The following is a 24,865-nucleotide window of genomic DNA, read 5'->3' as shown; positions in this document are numbered from 1 at the left end:
ATATCTATCTACCTATCTATATATATAAATATAATTTGAATTTGTTCAGCGTCTGGTTAGATTTTACAAAATAATATTTAAATTCTAAGCTTTGCAATCACTTAAAAAAACATTAAAACCCAAGCCTAGGCTACAGCCATTTAAACGTAAATCTAAACAAATACTTCATAGTAAAAATGATCATAAAGCCCTAATCGATCACTACAGGCTCCACTATAGTGTCCTGATAGCCGCTGAACTTTCTTTAAGCAAATCCGTGCATTTCCAACCTCTGTCTGGGCTTTATCCAAGGATTTCCCTTTACATGTAATGAGCTGTAGGCTCAGTCTGCATCTGAGCAGATAATTCCGGTCTCAATATTCGCGCTTTTATCTTAAAGAGAAAACGTGTAGCCACCAGAAAAGATCAAAATCTCAAACCCCCTTTTCAATAAGCCTATGGAACCGAACGGCGTTGTCATATCTTTAAACTAGATTTACTTAAACCTAAATTGGCTGTCAAAATAAGAAAAAAAATATAGGTTATAAAATGAGTGTCTAATAGCCGTCTCTCCCAGGTTTATAAAGCAATCGCTAAGACGTGTAACTATGTATCATACGTGACATTTGCGGAGTCGTTTCCAGCGCTGTTACATTTGTATGAAAACACTTAACTGTCTTTTCTTCCGGATTTTTTTTATTAATGTAGGCGACATGACATTATGTACCTAAATTATTACACAAAGAATTGACAAACTGCAGGTTATTCAAATACATTATCTGTAACTATATAATAATCACCGTTATAAGTGTTATTATAGAGTTTACCAGCTACATTCTAAAATTGTATAAGAATTCACAATTAATAACCCTGTGTCATTTTAGATCATACTAAATATTTTTATAAGCAGGCCACACATATCCAGCCGCTTACTTAATCAGGCGGCCACTGGCCTTAAAGTGCCAGGCCGGTCCTGTCGTTGCCAGTCTGGTCCTGTTTATAAGGGTATTTTCATATTTCAATTATGATTTCCTAAATATGTTTCTTAAATTAAAGCAAACACTCTTTCCTTGCTAAGAATCTAATGGCCGGTAAGGTATATGTATCTCTGTATCATATCATTGTTAAAACAATTTACTAATCTTGCTTCAACATACCTGATGGACCATCAAATCTATTTGCCTGGTTGGTATCAAACCAGTATAAATATAATACAGATTTGCAAAGTATTTCACTATTGGTACACTACTAGGATTTTACAGTTATTTCTGTACTTCGTGAAATTAGATCAATTTATGTAAAGGAAACAATGTCCACATTTCCACAGCTACCGACCCTCAAAGACCAGTGATGTCACACTTGGGTCCACCACTGACACGATGTGAAAGGTCCACCTAGCACTCTATATCCACTTTGGACAGTCTTCGATTAATGTTATTCTGTGTAATCCTAGCATTCAAGAATTTACAAGAATTATATATAGTACTGGGCTGTATTTGCCTAGGACTTTCTTCCAGCAAGAAAGGGTTATACCGTATTGGCTCGAATATAGGCCGCACTTTTTCCCCCCACTTTAAGTCTTTAAAGTGGGGGTGCGGCCTATATTCGGGGTCTAGCGCCCGACGCCCAGGACATGCAGTCCCAGGCGCCGGGCAGGGTTAGGATACAGATCCCCCGCAGCGGTGCAGGGGACCTGCATCCTACTCCCCGATACGCTCAGACAGCCTCCCCTGCCAGCACTTTCCACGGGGGGGGGGGGTGCCGGCACGGGAGGTTGTCTAAGCTTTACCTCTGCCCCCAAGACTTACCAGAGGAGACTCCCGGGTGTCTTGCGGGGCCGGCGTGGGACATCTACACAATACGCGTACACAACTTCTGGTGCCGGCACATCAGCTGAGTGCCAGCACCGGAAGTTGTGTACGCGTATTGCGTAGATGTCCCCCGCCAGCCCCGCAAGACACCCGGGAGTCTCCTCTGGTAAGTCGGGGGGGCAGAGTGGCAGCATATCTCGGGGGGGGGACAGTGGCAGCATATCTCGAGGGGGGAGGAGGACAGTGGCAGCATATCTCGGGGCGGGAGGACAGTGGTAGCATATCTCGGGGAGGGAGGACAGAGTGGCAGCATGTTTTTTTTGGTGCTTTTTTAAAGAAAAAAACTTTTTCTTTAAAAAAGCACCAAACTTTTAGGGTGCGGCCTATATACGGGGGCGGCCTATATCCGAGCCAATACGGTATGTCTTCTTTTAAATGGTCAACAGGATAACATTAGAAACCAAATAAATAGCTGGTGGCTGCATAATAAAAACTAATAAATAATAATTTAATTCAAGTAAAGAATCCCAGTGACATAGAAATATGGAATTTACTTGCAAATTGGACCCATTTGGCTCCATCTAGTCACCCATTTTTCGTCAGTCTCGTCTTACATTCGGGAGCCATTTGCCTATCGCATGTATGTTTAAATTCCCTCACACAAGTAAGATGGTCATATAAAAAATACACGTTCTACAAAATACAATCTAATATAATAACTTTGCAACATTAGAGCAAATTATATTTAATAAATATTAAATAATTATTATTCATGCAATAAGGAAAGTGTTGATAAGATAAAAAAAATAAATTACAATTTCAGATCTGAAATTAAAATGCCAAATTATATATTTGCATATATTTTTTTTATTTTTTTTTGAAAATGTTCATAATATGTGGATAATGAAACACTGATTTGAACTCAACACGCAGACAAATTATCTCCGTAACGTGAGCAATCTTGCAGTCCAACTAATTTACATGGAATCCAGACATTTTGACAATGTCATTCTGTTGGAACCATAGCAGATATTTTTCTTTTAAGAAAATCTATATGGTTTTCGGAGAAAACACTCAGTAAAAACAAACATGGCAAGGATGAGGGTGATTAAGTCCCAAGCATTTACAATTAGTAATCAGCAGTTACGGCTTCTTTCGTTAATTATCACAAGGAGTTGATCAGGAGGTAAAGAGAATGCTCGTTGTTAATGGCATGAAGCCATTTGTGTAGAAACCGTCAATCAACTCACAACAGAGTAATACGTAATGAGAACTATCGAACTACCCCGTCTACTTCCTGACCCCAGCTTGGACTACCATTTTCTCTGATCTCCGCTGGCCCCTGACCTATTGGACTGTTCCTGACATTGTTTTTGGACTATCCTCTGCTCTTACGCTCCAAACCCAATCCTGACAGTTTCTATTTCAGAGTCTTGATTGGAGTTGGTATCAGCATAGAAAAATATGTAAAGTTCCCCATGCATTTGGGACCTAAGGGGTCTCTTCTTTTAATGGAATATCTCTTAACGTCATTATGTTACGGTATATATCACTGCATGTTCTAAACGCAATTGTTCTTCGCCCCCATGTGCATCAGTGAGCCTTGGCCGCCCCGTGACCCAGACGCTGGTTCACCAGTTTTCCTTCCTTGGACCCCTTTTGATGATAGGTACTGACCCCTGCAGAAACACCCCACAAGAGCTGCCATTTTGGAGATGCTCTGACCCGGTCGTCTTGCCATCACAATTTGGCCCTTGTCAAAGTCGCTCAGTTCCTTACGCTTGCCACATCAGACTATTTTAATTATGGTTTAACATAAACTATAAATGGATTGTTTTTTTCATTTAAATAAGTATTAGGATTTTTAATTGGCTGAACTTCCAAGCCGCTTAAAGTTCAAGGTTAGAACAGCAGTGAATTACTAAATAATGTTAATTCGTTGGGTTAGCACTTTGAACTCAATCTCATTTGTGCATAAAGAAAATTCCTTCTTCCTTAATAGAAAATATGATTAGGATACGCTACTTCCAAAGCGCATGCACAATCTTGTATTGTCTGTGCATTTTGTGAATTAGGTAATATGCATTTCACATCCCCCTTAATACCGGCTTATTTGTCATATTCGTGTGTCTGCTCAATATATATATATATATATTAATGGGTGCACAGAGGACTGAACAAATCCCAAAAAGGGGAAAATGCATGTTGAGAGATTCTGCAGTATCCCCCCTCCCAATACATTTGACAAAAAAATTAAAGGGACCACACAGCCGTCATATGCATTAAAGGGCGTATGATGACCGGAGTGTCCTTTTAATCAAAGGAACAGGTGATTTTTCTCCTCTTACACCGTATGCCCGGCAGAGCTGCTGAGCCCTTCCCTATTACCCACCAGGAGAGGGCGCTATTAGGTTCCAACTGCCGTAGAGAGATGCGTTGGGGAGGTTTCTGAATCCACCCTTCCATAGCAAGCTCATATGCAAGATACTCTTATCTGCTGACAGATGACAGGAGCTTTAATTCAATTCTCCCCTTAAAGATTGCCTTGGAAGCCTAACAAACAACTGCCTCACCTGGAGCCTCCAGGGTAATCCATTAGGTTTCCAGGAATGCGCATGATTTAAGGCCAACTCATTCTTTGTTACTGAAGAAACTCATAGAGCTTTGCCCTACATAAGCTGCGCAGCTATAACTCGTATATTTTTGAGTAAATAAACCCAAAGTGTGACAAAACAGTCAAAAAACACCCAATATTTTGTAAACGTGGCATCAGATTAGTGAAAATTAACCTTTATTACGCTTCTTAATAAAGTATTGACACTGAGAGCTCGCACTTATTATTTACAAGAAAATAAAATTAGAAATTTAGGGTAAAATATGATATGGTAAAATTGGGCTTTCCCGATTTCCCATTAATATGTATTTTCTTCTTAAAATTCCCCTGGCCAAGTTAAAGGTAGAAAAGAACATATTCTATGTTGATTCATAAGTCACAAGTGGCAACATCTTTTTAAGTTAACCACCTTTCCAGCAAGGAACTTTAAAACCTTTTAAGCAAGTGAATAAAACTAAAAAAAAAAAAAAGAGCAAAAAATAAAACTTCCGGACACTTTTTTTGACTGCCTTTGTAACATGTAGACGAGTCGAGTCCTATACGTCTTAATATTGAACGTCCGACAGTAGGTCTGCCAGAGGTTAACGCATAATTAATTTCAAATGGGGTGTTAAAAAAAAGAAAACAAAAAGAAAGATTATAATTGTAAAAAGCACTGTGATACATTTTAACAGTTCGCACCGTGTTCCTCTACAATGCCACCATTCATGTGGATTCATGTACGATGGACAGCATGTCAATCTCAAAATTGTTCCTTGAACAAAGGTTGCTATGCTGTCCGTTGAGACTCTGTAGGGATTTTCCATTAAGCTATAAAAACGAAGATTTTTTAAAAGATGTCAAAAAAATCAAATCAAGTGAATAGCATGCTTAATAAAAAAAAAAATGAACTGGATGGAAATAAAACATAAGTAGTGCTTTTATCCTTCCCCTTTATCTCTGGCTGTCGTCATCATCTTATATTTTTAAATCTTCAAAAATTATTATTTTTCAGATAATTGAATAATAGCCGTATTAACTTAGGAATTCACTTTTAAAATCAAAATATTTTTTTGTAATTAATTGTAATAAGCACAAAATTGAATGTAATAACGTAAATAAAAATACACTGACCGGTTATATGTCAGACAGAACCTATTTATTCCTAATACCCCCCCCCCCCATATATATATGAAGAACAATAATACAGGTTTTAATATAAGGGAGGATATTAGCCTTTATTATTAGAACTAGGCTATCAAATCAGATAAATTATTAAACTGCCCTGAGAGGCAGAACCATCATTTTACATCAACTGTCTGGGGGGAATTTCAGACAGACAATGAAGAAGAAGGAGATCTTTAAACTAGACCATTTAGAAAGTTTAGGTAATTAAAGCAGATCCATCACTTTCTCCTAATCCTGCATTTTGTAGTTTACTATATCAAATAATAATATATTATTATTAATATATTAAATAGGCAACATGTACATAGCAGAAACCCAACATTATATATATATATATACATATATATATATATATATATATATATATATATATATATATATAGATAGATATATTGTCTCTCCCCTATGGCCGATTACTGGTTCAGGCAGCCTTTGTAAGCTACTTTTTAAATTATTATTATTATTATTATTATTAATTTATTTCATATAGCACCATCAGATTTCACAGCGCTGTACAAAGGGTACATTAAACATGAATGACTTTGGAAGACTGAATAAGCCTCTGTTGGCCTACACGTGACCCAGGGACATGAATCTCAATCACGTACAGATCCGACTCACATATAAAGCTATTTATTGGCCCATTGACTCTAATAACTCATTGGAATAAAAGGATGAAGAAAATTAAGTGATACATATTACATTCAACAATGGATAGCTGCATTATTGGGAATGACTGATATGTTTATGACTCATTTTGCGTCGAAGCTCTCCCCACCCTTACCACGTTAAGGCACAATATCATAACACTGATTACATACATCTTAGGGGGAGATGTAGAAGGGTTTGATAAGTTACAAAGCAAATATTACCAGTATATGGAAAGTCAATAGCTTCACCGTTAATGTATGTATGAATAGCTGGCTGGAATCTATTAAATTCATCCAGAAAACTCACGTGACCGACTCCATCTTTTTCTACGGTGGATCAATAAAAGGTATCAGCTCACAATAAAGATCCCAACTCTTCTTGGAACAGTACGGCTTTCTCTGTTATCCCTAATTAATTTATAACGAAGCATGTGGCTTGAAAGGAAAGGTTAGAAGAATTAATCGGCAGGTAAGGGATATTCCACCCATCTTGTCCACTTAAACCTCAACTTCTTTCGATCCGTGGCATACCTGGGAACTTTAGAGGGCTGTTTTTTTTTTAAGCTCTCCCTCTCATGCTCCTTCAAAGAGACAGAAAGAAACGGGGTGGAGTGGAGAGGAAGGGCTAGCTGCGAAGTGGTGCAAAGTGGGCAAACCCAGAATCCCACCCGACCAGAGATCAAAGCCTCCAGAATCAGAGCTGGTTACTGAGCCACCGGGAGAAAGGCAGATTTTTAGTTTTTAGATACATTCCTTGGTTTGTACTGCTCTGGGGCCATTGGAACACAGGAGTGATGGGAGTGATAAAGGGCCATTGGAACACAGGAGTGATGGGAGTGATAAAGGGCCATTGGAACACAGGAGTGATGAGAGTGATAAAGGGCCATTGGAACACAGGAGTGATGAGAGTGATAAAGGGCCATTGGAACACAGGAGTGATGGGAGTGATAAAGGGCCATTGGAACACAGGAGTGATGAGAGTGATAAAGGGCCATTGGAACACAGGAGTGATGAGAGTGATAAAGGGCCATTGGAACACAGGAGTGATGGGAGTGATAAAGGGCCATTGGAACACAGGAGTGATGGGAGTGATAAAGGGCCTCTGTACACCTATGAAGAGATTCCATTAAAAAAAAATTACCTATTTTGAGCTACAATAGTTTTTTTTTGTTCACATTTTTTCGTCGTTTAATGTGAGTTTACCTGCCGGTGTCTTATGTTCCAAATCCAATCACATTCCTTTTTTTCTGAATTTCTATCTTTTATCTTAGAATAATGTGTGTAAAATATTCTGAAAATAATATGTATTAAAACAGTTTAAAAAACAAAACAAAAAAACCCTAGAATTATAATAATTTTATTATCTTAACATCAGGTTTTTTGGAGCTCTTTGTAGCAGTTTTAGATTATTGCTAATTGTACATAAAAGCTGATTTCAGGGACAAACGCATCCATGAACTTCGTGTTTATTTTGCTCATTGTTTCCAACAATAGCTGCACTGATTGTTAAGGAACAGAATTAATTAAATCTGAAAGGGACATTTTTAAAACATTCCTAATATGTGTAATTTGCAGGGGGGGGGGGCAAACAAAAAAAAAGTGATGACATTTTTAACCAGATGGTGATTAAAGATTTAGAATAAAATAAAATGAACATTCATTCTGTTCTACCAGCGAGCTGGTGTCTGACAGAATAGAAAATGTCATAAATGAACTGGAAAGATTGTAGGGCTTGGATTAAGGTCACATTTCCCATTAAGATCGTTAAAACCAATCGGTTTCATGTATAGTAATGGGTCACTTTAAGGCCTCACCTTGGCTTTTTTGCCGTGTAATTTTTAGCATTTCGAATCCATGCATTTAGATGAACGAAATACAAAAGATGCAGATCGCTTATTATTGACGTGTTATGGATACGTTGTAGACTAATGTGAAGGATGTGAAGGATGTGAAACGTGAAGAAAATAAGAACATATTATAGAAAAATGAAACTTAACTCATGTATTATGCCAATGCCCACAAAGGTATTTACACCCCTCCACATAGCGAAACGTTGGGTTATAACATCATATCCTGTCGTTTTGTGTCATAAAAGCATAATGCATCATCTAATGCCTCCCATGGACGCCTTGCTGGCTTGGGAGACCTTCCATAGTATGAAAAGGCCCAGTTGGGGAGATCAGAGGTCTCCTTGTAACTGGCCCATTGAGTGGTTGCACAGCGTAGGGACATATTGCCGAAAAGGGCAACCTGTCCCTTGGTTTTGCTGCAAGGGGACTATCGCCCCTTCCCTGGACCTGCCACCCAAGGCCAGAATAAGTCACTGCCAATACCTAGGAACTTCCCAGAGTAGGCTACCTGGAGCACCCTCTCTTCCAGAAGGCTTTATTCAGGTGGCATGGCTTGCCGTTGGGGGCTGATAGAACCTTGAGGGACCATACATGGAGACTTTCCGGGGCTGGTTCCATGGAGATCCCTTTATCTTAAGGATGTGGCTGTGATAAAGCGGTGTGGCTAGCCCTGTGTAAGGGGAAGTGTGAACGCCTGTTAGACTTTAAAGTAGGTGGGCAGTGGATGGAGACGCAAGGAGTGGTCATCAATAAAGATGGCTCCCTCGGCTGGAGAATGAAGACTGTAGCATATCACCCGGTGAATCCAAGCGGCGGACATTGAAAGTTTAAATGTTTAATGCTTGATGCATCTGGTAGACCATGAGAAAAAAATAAATAAAAAAAAAAGTCTCAGCACTATATAACAAATAATTCCACTAAAAATAACGAATAGCGGGGTCATTTTTTTCTTGTCTCTAAATTCTCCAATCATGTTGTTTATTATCTTTCTTTATTCTTACTTGTATTTATTATTTATTCTAAATAAATAATTATGACCACGTGTGGATGGCTCTGACCAGCACATATACGCATCTATCTTAATTTAACGATTTTACACTTATAGGCTAAATCATTTGATGAAAAACCTACAAAAGATAAAAATAAAAAAAAACATTCTGCTGCCGCCACGTAAATAATTCATTTTTTTTCTTTTTTTTTTTTTTCCAAAGAACAGCTGTCAAAATGAATGAATCCACAATGTGTAAGTCCTTTTCAATGAGCTTCTTCCAATAGGTGATGGTATGAAATGAATAAAAGAAGTCTAAGTTCATATGACAGCAATGGGAAATGAAGGTCAAAAACTGCTGTGGCTCTTGACCAGCAGATCAGCCCGAGGTCAGGTCTTTTTTCATTGCGGCATACGGTTGGGATATGATGAGCAACATTAAATTGGACACCTGGGTTTAGCATTTATATTCTCTCTTCAGCTAGCGGCAAGTAACTCCTATCTCAAGAACAAGAGACTCCTCTCCCTAATGAGATACTTGAGACTCAACACAGCTAATTCATGTTTTGATAATAGGTTAATGTTAGCGTTCGGACACTTGGCCTTTTTTATATTAAAAAAAAAAACTGTCAAAAGAATCAAATGGCTATTTTTCGAAGTATTAAAAGGTGTTTTTTTTATTTATTTATTTATTTTATACAATGCACAGAAGAGTTCCTAAGAGGAAATGTTGAGAGCCTTGTGAAGAAGAACAAGAAGGATCCAGAAATACTTGCAGTAGGTATAAAATAATCCCAAGAATTAAAGAACTCGGAGTTTCTGCATAAAATGGAAAAATGGGTCAATCGTTTCTTATCGTTGGCTCATTGTTCCTATATCAGTGCGCGTATACGGAAATTGCTTTTTATTCATTTTGTGCAACATTAAGCATGCCCTGATGTTGTAATTATGGAAAACGCGAATTACGCATGAATACTGTGAGCGCAACCAAAAAGATGAGCAAAAATTATACATATTCACACATTTAGAAATTCAGTATTACCTTCTACTGATTAAACATACACAGTTTCCGAGTGTATCCTCTTTTAATTTTACCAGAATCGTCATGTCAGACATAACTCCCCCATTTACAAACTATTTAACTTTCTCGTGTTGCTGTTCTATTATCTATTATCTCTTTTTTTGTCCTAGACTTTTATTAAACTGAGTTATAGGTGCTCTACCGGAAACTAACAATTACTAGCTAGAAACACTTACATTATGCAGATTCTAAACATTAAACATACATACAATAAACCTTTGTAGCTATGATCTACATTCTTAATTTTTTCTCCTACATTAGTGGTCTAACGTCTTAATATCTCATAGCTGTGTGAAAGCTGCTTCGGAAAGCGCAATCAATAGAAATCAATAATTCTTGTAATTTTATATTTTTTATATTGCTTTGTTTCAGATGTATTTTATGTTACAGAATATCTAATTTTTTTTTGATTTTATATTATTTTTTTATTGATTTTTCAAAAAAAAAAATAGAACATGCATATAATACATGCCTTAATTCGGATGTATTTTTTTTAATTTCAAATGTATTGATTTAAAAAAAAAAAATCCCTATTTTGTGGTGTACATTTTTAATTATTTTTTAAGTTGTAGAATGACAAAAAAAAAGTGGCATTGAAGAACATTATTGTTATTTATGTAAAGGGTTAATTTATCTTTTCATAAGATCATGCCATCGACGGAAAGCTAGGCATTCACATATAGTTGTTTTTTTTTTCAGGAATACAATATATTTAAGATACTTTAGATAAAATAATTAAAATTCTTCCAAAATAAAAGTAATATAAGGCAATAACGTACGCCTTTTACTCCAGGCACTCGACTTAAATGGAGCGTCTCCCCTGAAACACCCTGTTTAAGGCTTCACTAAGTGGTGTGAGACTGTATGAAATCTGTGACAGTTCTAGGACTTAAATGCTTTTGTCAGAAAAGATCCAGAGGCAGAAGGAAGGATTATAGTGGAACTAAACTCCTATGACTGATTTTAATGAAAAAGTCAGTTGTTTGGAAACATTACAAAAAAAAACATTTGCAGAACCTTAAGTAGCCAGGGGCAAAAAGACATTATTTCCACCCATTTGTTTGCTTGCTTGTGCCAACACTCGGAAAGTGCTTCACTTTTGGCATATTGAATGTCTGTATCTATATATTTATAGTGTTAACTTATCTATTTCGATTGTGAAGGGCGTCAGCACAACGTACCACTTCAGCAGTTTCAAATATTTTTCCTTATTTTATTTAATATTTTTAAGCTACTCTTTTCGTCTACTCTTATTTAAAACTATTCTTCCTATTGGTAAAATAAAACTGAAAAAAACCCCAAAAAACGGAAAAACTGGAAAACAAAAGCCGATAAATAAAAAAAAAAAAAACATACGTCTTCATCATAATAAGTTATTTTTCCAACCATTTCAAAAAGAGTTTTATCAACCCTTTACACGTTCGGATATAGTGTTGATCAGGTTTAGGCAACAGTCTTTCCATTCCGTGATCCAACGGAAAGTCGAATAGGATGAATGATTAAGAAGAAAACCGATGCACAAGGGTCTCCTAGGGTAGTTAATACATGTCACACTTTAGCAGAACACGGTTAGAAGACCCAACTCTAAATTTATAGAGAAAGAAGCAAAAGTTGAAGTCAAAGTGTTATGGTGACCACGACTTGTGGTCTTAAATAGTTATCAATAGCTTACAAGATTACACAAATTCTTGGTAAAGCCTCATCCTCTTCCACACCTCTAACCATACCTCCTAAAACTAAAATCCCACTCTTCGGCCATTTGAAATGTTGGCTGGTGTGATTAGGTCTCATGAGATAATACACTCTATATCAGAAAAGTCCTTTCCCTTTTATCCGCTCACTTTCTTTCCCCCAATAATCTATGTGGTCTGTTAATATATACATAGCCCAGGGTCAACGGGAAACCAGCATAAAAAGTCTGTGTCTGTGCGGGTGTGTGAAATGAACTCCATTTTTCGTCTACAATATGACAGCTTTGCTTTCATAGATCGTATGTTCTACAATTAAAATTGATTCCGCTGTCTGACCTAGAGAGGAACGGGATGTCAGCTGAGACTCTGTCTCCAGAAACTGAAGGTCAGCTCATTCTCTGGATAGACAACTAAGATATGCTTAATAATTTCCTGAGGGGTGAATTGATCAAAAAGTATTATTTGATCTCCATCCGCCGCGGCCTGTCTGCATTCCGTATTGAAGTTTTATATTGATTCTTGTGGCCGGACAGTCATATTTATCAGACGTGTAGGATGTACAGATTTCTGAATTTACTGCCGTTGCTAACAGATAGATACTACGGTTGCTGGAGATTCGTGGCACTCAACGGGTCGGGTATTTCCACAGCGAGAATGTGAAACTTAAAGCTATGAATATTGTATAAAATTATTTCCGAGGCTCATGACCATCATCTAAGAAAGTATTGATGAGATGCTCATGTTATGGACTAACCTGGGATCCTTCAAAAAAATGGCTGACCCTGAGACTCTTGAAATATTACGCCTCTAATAGCTCATTGTAAAGTCTCTATGCACTGACTCACCAACTGGCTCTGATACCGGTCCACGTGGAGGCCTTGACTTGTCATTATGTAACAATACACTAAAGTTTATTATATTATTATCTCAGCTGAGTCTCTAACTACAACTCATTTGGGAACTCGCTCAATGTACGAGTGTCCATGGACTGAGGCAGTGAGTGATCCAGATAGTCCATCCAATACTTTATTCTCCTATTCACCTGTTAAATACTTTAGAGAGTGCTACATATCAACATTATGAGGTCAATACGGCCCTTAGTGAATTCATCTTTGAGTGATGGGACAGTTTAATGTAACCTGGTCCTCAGGAAAGAACATTAAAATATCCAAGTTTGTGAAACCATATATGATTAAGACAAGCTTCAATAGGTGGGCAATCAAGACAAACAGAAAATGCCTATTCCTAAGACCTAAGCATGGGAATTCCAGCCATAGTCTTCTTCCTTCTGCTACTTCGTGGGGGCCAAAAGGATATGGAGTCACATCGGGAAGGTAGAACAACCATGTGTAGGGCAGGGAGAAGAGGACGTCTTTAGTTAAAAGTTTATACCTTTCCTGGACCAATATAGAGAAATATATAAAGTAACATGAGCTTTCTGGACCTCAGAGGTCTTCTCCTTCGTCTGAATACATTTTAGTATTAAATGCAGGAATTAGTATCTCTTTCAGTCAAGTTTCATCTACATTAAGGAAAAGCGGTTATTGTCAGCGGTATCGAAATTTGCAAAACAGATGTATAATATCCCCCTTCTGTCAAGGAAGTGATTTATTTTTCTTCTTTCAATGAAAAGATATGATAATGCTAATCTCCACCAAAAATGATTGAGCTTTTAGTGCCTCTTTCACAGTTTATTTGCATCAAAGCAGATATTTAAAGTATTTAATAAGAACATCATACTTGAAGTTCTATAGTTGAAAGCTGTCAACCTACAAAGTGCGCGAGTTCCGCAAATACTTTATATAACTTCTTCCAACCTCAAAAGCAAATGTTCTTCAAAGTCAGGGGATGTTTGTGTATTTTAGGACAACACAAGAAAAAATGCCCCAGAAGAATATTCTTCTTAAATGTCAGCTAATATCTGCCCAAAGTTTTTCTTTCCTTTAATGCAGCCTATGGTGAGTTACAGTAATTTGACATTGTCTTTTCTTTAACAAACTTTTTCATTATTCTGTATGGAACGGTATGCTTAATATCTATGCACCCCTGAGAACTTCCCAGGCTATCCTAAGGCTCTCCCTCTTCTGGGGAAGTGGTTACATCCGGAGGTGGGGCTAGCCATGAAAGGGGCGGGGCTACCCATATGTGGGGTCGGGAGTTAGCCGAGTGTAGGGCTGGTTGAACATGGAGGCGGGGCTAAGCCAACGTAGCCTTTAATTAGCTGGGAGTAGGAGGAGAAATGGCCATGGCCAAAGCAGCGTTTTGTCAGTTTCTATGGCACCAAACCATCAGTGCCTACTTTTGTATCACATGACAATTAATCCTTCCCAAAAAAGGCTACATTTTACATGATATTTTTCTGGGTAGAGTTGGCGCTTTCAGGAGTTCTTAAGAAAAATTTTTGTAATGCTGTATTTATTTTCAAAAGTGTTGAATTCAACAGAGTAGGTGGAATGACACCTCTGGTGCAACGTTTTCCACGAAACTCTTTTCAGTATTCATGAATTCCTATAATGACTGACACAGAGTACTTTAATCAACTGACATTTTAATACTAGTTGTTTTTTCATACTATGATTTCTTTTTTTTCCCCGTGAAACAAATGAATTGTCGCAGGAGAAGCCTAAATTGTATGCAGACGCCTCGAAAAAAAATAAGTTTTTTAGAAGTTTATCTTTAGTTCTTGTCTTTACAGTCCCACAGCCATTCTCAAAGGTCAGCACTTCTGTGCGGTAAACAGTTTGGCCATCCTATTAAATGGAACCTCTGAAACTCTTATAGATTTCAAATAGAAAAGGTCAGAAATGCAGTAGAACTGAAATTGTCTCCATAGCAGGCTGCCCTGTGTGCCATCCTGACCTGTTGACGTACGGGTTTAGTAGAAATTGGCTAATGATCCTTTTTTTTAAGAAAATGCCATTATTGCATTTATAGTATTAATTACAGACAGATTCACACACACACAGTGACAGGCTTTTAGGGGTAGAACCTGGTTTTCTTTGAGAGTAAAATATAATGGGGTATAAAGTAATGTTTGTCGGCATTGGGAAAAACCTGGTTTTCTCTCATTTTGTTCCAATAAGCTACCTTTATCTGCAGACCTGGAGGCTGCTATGGTTGACTTTCCCGGCTCAAACACCACACTGAGCTGATGCTTTATGGCAATGCTGATGAGTTTCAGGCTTGGTGATTAAGACTGAGCCATTTTACTAGTTAGCACAGGCAATGGTGCAGTAGATTGGTAACAGAGCTAAAACCCATGGCTAATATATAACATATTATGCAAAAAAAAAAAACCCAAAAAACATTAATATGATTTTAATTAGATATTAAAGATATTATATTATTAAGGAGAGAAAGTAGGAAGGAAAGAAAGGAGAAAAAAGAAAGAAAGAAAGAAAAAGAAAGGTGAGAAAGAAAGAAGAAAGAAAGAAAGGTAAGAAAAAAACACTTTGTGGCATCCCATCTATGGCTACCCATTCTGCCATTTCTTCTAATATGTTTAACCCCTTGGTGCATTTATATATCATCTGTTGAGGTATAAATAAGGTGGCACCTTTGGGTGGGTGACATATAGCCCACAGGTGCCACCTGTCCACCACGCCATGTCCAAATCTCCATGCTGACCACTGCCCCATGTAATATACTGGTGTTATGTACAGATCAGCCAGTAGCAGAAAGTACAGAGGGACCACCATGGACGTGACACCGCTACAGGGCTGTGCTGGTATAAAATATATAGACTGTAAACCTACACACATGTGCATTAATTTAAATCCATTTTTGGAGATACTAAAAAAGGGGAATTTTTATCACCGACAATCGTTATAGTGATTAAGCCTCAATTGCGAGCTAAGAGATCATTTACAGATATAACTTGTTACAAATGCGCCTGAAATAATAATTTAACACGTAGCAATGCTACACTTACTTCAAACAGATCCGTGAGCTGTGTTATCTCCAAGACGTCTTCTGCAATCCGCGAATACTCCGGAGACTGGGGAGTTACTCACTAAACAGATCTTTGGATAAAATTACCGAAACACAGCTGTGCCAGCGTCAATCACTATAGTTACATTTACAGGCATTCTCCGATATTGTTGTACATAGGGGTAATTAAAAATTTAAATCACTTTATATTTAAAGTGCTTTTTATTATAGAACATGTGCGGGCATAAAATTATGTTGCGTTAACCTAAATGAGATAATGTCGGACTCAATTCGGTTTTTGCAAAAAAAAATAATTTAGACACGTACGGTGAGAAATATGTGTAGATGGGTAAGAATTTTTAAGACAATAGTTATTGGAAGCAAATACTTTATGAATAAGACATGTGTGTATGAATTGGATATTCCATTGGGATCTTTTGAAAGATGGAATATTACTATGGGAACGCGGATCTATACGGCGCCGGATTAGGATTGACTAAGCGGCTGGGGCTTTAAAGTATGCGGCCGACAAATAATATGCACAGCCACCGGCTGGACATGTGCATTAAACATGTCTAGTTTAGTATATCCAGCCATTGGCAGAGTTGACGCCATAAGCCAGCTGCTGGACTTGTAAGAGCCAGTTGTAGATTGGGTCCTGCTATGTGCAGCCACAGGTTGGGTATCCTTAACGGCAGGTGAGTAAAACAATGATCGGCTGTGTGTCGAGCCGGATGCTGTCAAGGGTGAGGGCCACCTAATTACCCCCCCCCAGTCCGATCCTGCTACTCATTGACAAGCTTTGGTCCTCAGCAGTGGAGTCTGCTTCAGCCTAGAGCGGCAGGTCCAGGGGACGGCATTCCCCTTGGCACAAAACCAGGGGGCAGATTGCCATCTTGGGTGATCAAGCACCCCCAACGGTGTCCTGTTCTCTGATCTCCCCAAGCTGCCGATTTACACTGTGGAAGCTGTGCCAGCCCAGCCCAGCCACCATAGACTTCATTTAAAGGTGCTGTGTGTCACATCTTCTCACCCCATTTCATAAAGGCACATAGCGCTTTTTATCGTATCTTTGACGCCGACCATGGAAGAAAGAGGCCACATGGGGCTCTGCCCTACATTGGGCCTATGGTGGCCTCATAGGTAAATACATTACTGGTCCACAAACCACCAGAGATGCCCAGAACCTTACCCGGTAATAGTGTTGAGATGGGATGTGTAAGTGCAAATGTTTGGTTTTGGATGAAATCCAAGACATCATTGCATGTTATCGTTATATATTTATTGGTATATATGGCAGCTACACGGGGTAGAGAGTAAGAAAGCGGACCTTGGGTTCCCCAGCATCTCTAAAGTGATCCCCAGGCACAATAAGGTAGAGAACCATTATTTTATATCATTAATAAAAAAAATAACAAAATCATTTCACGTACAGCAATTGTTAGCCTTCAGCCGAAGGAAAGCAGCATTTTTCTTTCTCTAAACAAAATAAAAAAAAATAAGATGCAGCTAAAAGACAAAATAAATGGTTTGTTTTGTCTTCCAGAGCTGAACTCAGATGCACGGAGCTCATTACAGACTCATCCTGGTAAACAGCGGCATGGGGTGGGTTAGTAACGAGGTCTCGCACTTTTCCCGTAGCCGTTTTGCAGGAAATAATTTGATACACGGACAGCTACGTCGTATTGGCGGGCAACGTATTTTTAGCTGTTCTAGATTCTTGGCTGAAAAGGACAGCCAATCAAATTCCAGCCGCCGGTTCGGACGCTGCGACAGCAGCTTAGAAGGACGTGTACCAGAAAGCGTTGGTTTCATAGACCGTTATGCCGGTAATTGATTTCTTTATGGACAGAATCATTGCGCGTAGGTGAGCAGGGGACAGCTCGTCAACAAAAGTGCTTTTCTGTAGTTTATTCCGAATTATATGTAAACAAGAATCAATCACCTCAAGCCTCTGCCTTCTCGTTCCCCGCTCGTTACTTTGTGTTAACAATACCAGCTGTCTGTCTATTTTTTTTCCCCCCGTTTTCCCCTTTATTTTGGCTAAAATAACAAAAGACGTTGCAGATAAGCTTTGGGACGTCATAGGTCTCCTCTTGAGATGGAATCCGGTTCCAAACTTCCCAACTCTGTGATACTTTATGCTGGGTTAAACCCAGTTAACGTCTATTGCACAATGAGCTTGGTGGGCCCTGCATCATGTATAGTTCAAACAGTTGAGTGTTTTAGACGATCTTCTCATAGATTTAACTAGACATAACGCGGTGCTGGCTTAGCCATTCTTCTAGGATACATCCACTGTGGTTGGCCGTAAACAGAGCATAATAGGGTCCATGAGCTGCCACGTTAGTGAATAAACCCCTCCAAGCCTGGCTTGGCCATCTGGCACACCAAACAGATGCCCTATGGGCCACTGGCCAACTGTACTCCATACTCATTGGGTGCTGCAGTGTGCAGTTGCTGGCGGACACACTTCCATCATGTGGCAGCCACTGGCTTTAGAGTGCCGGAGCCATCTAGTCACCACGGTCCGGCCCTGAGCCCCTTTGTTCAAAAGATAATTTTATATATATTTTCATCTAGACAACATGACTTGCACACAGTACCCAGCTTTAGAAGAATAGTTACATTAAAAAAGAATTTAGTCCATCTTACCTGCAACTAATACTTTCGCCGTCCGGCTAATGATGGCACCGATGCCGTCTAGGGACGCTTCACACTGGTAGATGCCTTCATCGGGTCTGTGATGTCTCATGTGGACCACACTCTGTATCTCCAGAGATCCGTTGGATAGCTGTCTTCTTCTGTCATCTATCGCCAGATTCAAGTAAACTCCGTCTTTCTTCCACTTAATGGTTGGGGGCCCGTGATCAGACTGTGCCGCACAGTTCAGAATCGCATTACTTCCTCGCATCGTAACCACATCTGAAGGTTCAGAAATGAACCACAACGACGTGAAACTTTTAACCTGTGAACCTAAGAGAAGAAAGAAAAAAAAAAAGGAAAGTGAGGACGTGTTCACAAAATTGTAGTTTAAACAAGCTGCTCCACCTTTTCTGCCGAGTTTAACACTTTTTTTAACCCAGTGTTAGAAACATAGAATTTGACGGCAGATTGGCCCCAATCGGCCCATCTAGTCTGCCCATTATTCCTGCTGTAATGACTCAAACCTTAATCAGTCATTGGTCTCTTCAGATTCAGGAGCCATATGCCTATCCCATGCATGTTTAATACCCTCGCTGTATTACCCTCTACCACCTCTAATGTGAGGCTGTTCCACTTATCCACCACCCTCTAGTAAAACTTCTTTACAACCCATCTACCCTTCTGGTTTTAGAGTATGGCCTCTTGTTCTAATATTTATACTCTTAACATAAATTTCCCTACTGTTCCTTGTTAAATCTGTATTTAAATGTTCCTCTCCACCCCCCCCCTTCTCTTCTCTCCACCAATCCTTACAGATAGAAAGTGATTTCTGATTATCTTTAGCCTGAAAATCAGGTTTTCACACAAAAACACAGTTTTTAATTTAGGTTCATACAAGCGCATGCAGCTCATTGGATTAAAAGAACTGTCACCTTTAGGGATTTAATAACTAAATACATGCGTAAAATGTTAATTCTCCCCCCTGACCCAACTTCATATATGAAACCCAAATGAAAAATATATTGATACAAATTAAAGAAAAATATTCTGCCCGGCAATAATTCTGTTTTTTTTTTGTTTTTTTTTTTGAAGTACAGGACGTCGGCTCCATGGGTGGCGAATAAGTAATACAATAAACTCATTTGTACTTTAGAACAGCATCTCTTTTTGTTCTTAAACTCTCAAACAAGAGCGCACTTTCTTCATTTGCATATATTAGCATAATGGTACATTAATTAAACAGCGCCTTGCATGGGATGAGCGAAGCACTTCAATCAATCTTAATAATTCACAGCAGGAAGTTTGGGGAAAAACACACAACCTTTACTTACTGAGAATCATAATAGATCCAAACAAATTCCCGGTGCCCGCGCGTTTGTGATTTATACCCTTCATCAAGGCGGAAAAAGCCGAAAATTACCAACAGACAAATACATATCAATTATCTCAGAGTTACATCCGCAATATGTTCCCCGCCAATACTTAATGCTTGCCGCTGCGTACAGCGCGCTCTTACCGCTGCCAAAAATGATGTGCTATGTTCGGCTATGAAACACGAACTGTCGTCTCTACATCACACAAATACACAACGAAACCAACGCAGGTTACTGATTATTGGGCTAGTTATCCCACATGGACACTGTTTGTGGTAGACCAGGACTAGTGAACACACGATAGACTGGTAGTTCTCGCTGCCTACTATTCACCTGCGGGTTCTCTCCAAAGTGCCAGGTCTGATTTTACTTCTCCAGTTCAGTCCAGTTCAGTCCTGGTTTGATTGGGTGGGCTCAGGGGTGACCCTGGGCTGCACCCCAGCCACCCGCCACCACCTACTTCTGCAGCCACCATCCATCATGCTAAGCTACCCCTACGTCATATCCCGACGAGCTACAGAGCGCCGTAGTGTATATGAGGCGGTTACAAGGCAGGCATCTTCCCAACCGGCCAAGGAGAAGTGCCACCCAAGGGAGCCCGATCGCCCAACCTGTACCCAGTTGTTCGACAGAAGGGCTCCCACTTCCCATAACCGCCTCCCTGGAACTAGCCCGCCTAGGCAACTATATGCCACTTAACGATGGGGTTACAAGCATGACCAGGGGCAGAACTTTACAAAGACGATATAGCAATCTATTTTATTCAAAACATTTATTAATACATTACTGTGGCTTTTATGGCTCTCCGATCCCCAGCAAACATTCGGAGCTCCTGAAAAAAGGGCGTCACGGCAGGTAAGTGGGGACCAAAATGTTTTGAATAATTTTTCCAGAAATCCACATAAAAGATATTGTGAACAAAATTAAGGTTAATTAGCGCACGCCATAAATATGTTACCAAACACGCATTAAAAGAATCCATGGTATGGATCATACCAGTGTCTGGATTCATCTAATAAATGAAAAACGATGCTTTAAAGTTACGTTTTATTGGTTCCTCATAAACTCTTAGCACCTGCTATCTCTTAAATCGTATTTCAAGAATGATCTTTTTTCTTGTAAAATCCAAAAAGACGCTTCATCAACACAACATCTTGTTATGTTTGTATGAAATAAAACTTACATTATAAAACATACCAGATACCCTACATATTTATAGCAACCCGATGGCTAGAGGGCATCACATAAATATGTATAGGACGAGAGGACAGAAGTAACGTCTTACAGTTTCGACGTGACACAGCTGTGTGTCTTTATTGGTTTTCAGAGCTCATCTGGGCATTTTCCTCTCTCTGAATAAGAAACGTCATTGAATGTTTTCAACAGCCAAGTGTGGTCACCTGGCTTCATCTTGGTGCCATAGAGATGATTGAGATGGATGGTTGCATGGCCAGAGACATGGTGGGGTCATCTCTAGATTGTAAGCTTAAGACCAGGATCCTCTCTACCTAGCATATCGGTTCATCTTAGACTGTCTATAGTAGTCTTTAAATGGTTGGTCTGTAAGAATGGATGGTCTGTAAGAATGGATGGTCTGTAAGAATGGATGGTCTGTAAGAAGCGCTATGGAAATTGTTGGTGCTAAATGAATAAAAGATAATAAACCCCAACACCAGGGTTGGCTCGCCAACAACATAAGGAAAGCAATACGTCCAACTATACTAACTATACTAACGCATAGTGAGTGATGGATTCCAATAAAGGAATAAGGGAAGATTGGACTTTTTATTTATGTTAATATATTGTTATATACACTGTATCTATATGAATCTTGATACTGTATACGTATGAAATCATTGTATATGTACTTTAGTTTAGAACGATCTGAATTTATAGTGATCATTCCGTTAATAACATTGTAACAAGTTTTCTATCTTTGTATTGCGCTCTGAGCACAATAAAATCCACATTTCAATATGGACGTATGCCATGATTGTCTCAAAAGCTTGCAATCCATTATACATCGGCCAATAAAAATATTATCTTTACCCAATTTGCTTTTTCTCTACAGAAAAGACAGACGCGAAGCACAAGGTACGATAGTTTTTGGTTCCTTATCTACCTACGTACAGCTGTGGTTGGGTTACCATAAGCATAAATAATCGTTGGCTATAGGATGTACGCATGTCTTCTGTTTTCATTGGGACCCAGGGTAAAAACCTATGAAATAACTAAAAAGCTAGGTGTAAAAAAATGGTTTAAAATATAGAGAATTGTAACGTATATCTCCCAAAGAGCTCTATAATACCAGCAAAATAACACTTATTGAATATCAGGAGAAAAGCTCCCCTCGGATATGATTAACAACAGTAAACATAACATTCACCGTAAAAATGGCGTTTGGAACCGAAACCAGTTGGGGTTTTGAGCGCCAATAAAGATCTCTTTCGCGGGGAGGGTGGCTTCTATCGGTATGAAGCAAATGTTTCTGTTCGTAATTGTGAATTTATAGCGGTTGCCTCGCTGAAACAAATGTATCATCTCAAAGGATAATGTATCTAATCCTCAACCACCAAGCTCCTTGGCCTTCAAAATACCGATTTAGTTCAGCGTGAACAATGGCGTCAACTCTAAGACATTTCTGGGGGAAATAAAAAAAACCATGGGTTTGGGTGAGGAAACAAGGAGTCCGATTATCCCCAAGATTCTTTTATGGGATAGGACAATAGTAGAAACTTGAGAATTTGGAGCTCTTTCCAACATACATATTTATCATGCCTTATATTGACTGCTTATTCTAAAACCCCATAAAATAATTATGTATAGCCACTTAAGGTTTGGATGACCTGATGACGGAAATAAGACATAACGCGTAAAAGTGGAGAAGGCAGAATCACAATTTTTTTTGTTACAAAGAGAAACAATTAACCGTCTTTCTGGATTCATTTCTCCTTTGAGTCTTTCTAGCGTGAATAATTCCTTGCTTTCATTACGGAAAACAATCCATGTTGATATTCTTTTATGAAAAATCCCAACCATGCATGGATACAATTAACTTTAATCAATATTTTGAATATATTAAATGGTCAGAGGACAAATCTTTTAACCCCTTAATGACAAAGCCCGTACATGTACGGGCTCAAAATGCATTGTTTTCAATGGGTTTAAGAACCGCCCATTGTCCTTAAGGGGTTAATATCTAAACTGTACAGTTATTTGTATCTAATCTTTACTACTTAATGCTCAGCTATACACTTAACCCTGTAAGGACAATGGGTTGTCCTTAAACCCATTCAAAACAATGCATTGTGAGCGCGTACATGTACGGGCTTTGTCATGAAGGGGTTAAATATAGGAACATAACAGCGGAGTGTGACACATTGAGATGTGTTGAGCAGAAATTGTCTACCGTATGTTAGTATTTGTCTGATTTCGCATCAAACTCATATGTTTAGACTGATATGATGGCGGTAGTTGTCTAAATAACGTGCCGGAGAGTCCTCTAACAGAGCGATTGTAGCAAGCAGAAAATTATGATAGTTTAATACGTCCTCTGAGGCATTCCAAAAGGGAAAGTGATTAGCCTCTAATTAGTAGAAGAGATGTATCAAGTTTGCATAAATAGCAAATATCTTAGCGGCTTCTGTAGACGTTCAGCCCCCCCCCTCATTATTGGAAAATAATAAAAGGGGGGCCCCAGTGGCTCCCAATCTGATTCATTGTAGGGGAAGGTGTTCAGTTATTGGGAGTTGGGGCCCTATTCTGTCCCATCTCCTTCCCTATCCCACATGTCATAAATTGGGGGGGGAGTTATGACAGCCTTGTCCTGAATTTGGGGGGGGGAAACAGCAGAAGTAAAACAAAATATATATTAAAGTACGAAATATGGCTACTTGCTACCATAATAATGTGGGAGGGGGGGGGTTAAAATGCCAGCATGAATTTAGATGCCCCACCCCTCCATTCTCCTTTATTGGAATCCATCACGCACTTTTGGAATAGGCATGGCGAGGGTGAAGGTTGGCTGGGGAGAACCCTTTGGCTCCCAACTTGTTAATAATCGGTAACTCTTCAGTCATTTACTCGCTAATAAGCTCATTGTCTATCTGTAACCGGGATGCCAGACTACTTTATTAAGAGGAAGGAGCCATTCTCTTCTTATTAATCCCCAATCCTGACTTCAATCCCAGATGACCTGTCCCCGGACCCCGATTTCTATTCGCAGATTGTAGATATTTCTGTCGTGGAAGCGATAGAGCCATTTGATTTTCTGCTTCATCATTACGAATGTTCTTTAATAGACTTGGGCACCAGGGGGCTCTTCGTGTTCGTCTTCGTGCTCGTCTTCGGGGGAAAAAAAATCTTCGTATTCCGCGAATATTCGCCCGTTCCTGTCTTCTCTTCGGGCGAATATTCGCGGACATTCTTCGTGCTCGTTTAATCTTCGTTTTCCTCCTGGTTGCCTAGCAGGGGTTAATACGGGGTTAATAACACATCACAGCAGCAGCAGCTGCCGTGAAGGTACGTGTGTGCAGCTCTATTGGTCGTTTCGGCAGGGGGCTGGTCTGGCATCAACGAGTGAATTGCAGAACTGCAGAATGCACTTCATTCGTTGATGGCAGGCGAGCCCCCTGCCGAAACGACCAATAGAGTTGCACACACATACCGAGGTGTACTGTCCATAGATGTTTAATAAAAGAATAGGGAATATTTTACATTTTTAAATTGATTTTGGACCACTTTACATGCCTAACATTTGCTACCTATTTACAATGGCATACTTTGCAACAACCCAACTTACTTATTGGACAGGACTGGAAAATAGCAGGACTGTCCACCAAAATCTTGGGTGTGTTGGCAGGTATGCTGATGGAAAAATGTTGGACAAGAACTAAAAAATAGCTTAGGGTTAATGTACGGTTATGTTTAAGATTAGTAGCAGTGCACTGGTTTGGTTAAAGATGGATTATGTCTAAATAATAATAATTTAATTTTAATGTTTTTTTTTAAAAAAAAATAGGGGTTTATTTAAATGTATTTTAAAGTTAGATTTATTATTTAGTACTTGATTATATTTATTAAATG

General features: G+C 39.0%; 1 protein-coding gene across 1 annotated transcript in view; it reads right to left on the bottom strand.

Annotated features, from left to right (window-relative positions):
• The window catches only part of LOC149284213 (netrin receptor DCC-like), a 197,343-nt gene extending 177,084 nt beyond the window's left edge, over positions 1–20,259 (bottom strand). Inside the window, exons 1-2 of the mRNA XM_089496999.1 lie at positions 20,241–20,259; positions 18,417–18,737 (exon numbers count right to left, since the gene is read on the bottom strand). Of these exons, the coding sequence (XP_089353125.1) occupies positions 18,417–18,737; positions 20,241–20,259 (340 nt within the window). The remainder of the gene's footprint in view (positions 1–18,416; positions 18,738–20,240) is intronic.
• Positions 20,260–24,865: the final 4,606 nt, after the last annotated feature.

Source organism: Sceloporus occidentalis, unplaced genomic scaffold (assembly GCF_023333645.1).
Source record: "Sceloporus occidentalis isolate IW3139 unplaced genomic scaffold, rSceOcc1.0.p SCAF_97, whole genome shotgun sequence".
NCBI classification, from domain to species: Eukaryota; Metazoa; Chordata; class Lepidosauria; order Squamata; family Phrynosomatidae; genus Sceloporus; species Sceloporus occidentalis.
The sequence above is the reverse complement of the archived record's forward strand: the minus strand, read 5'-3'. Positions and strand labels throughout refer to the sequence as shown.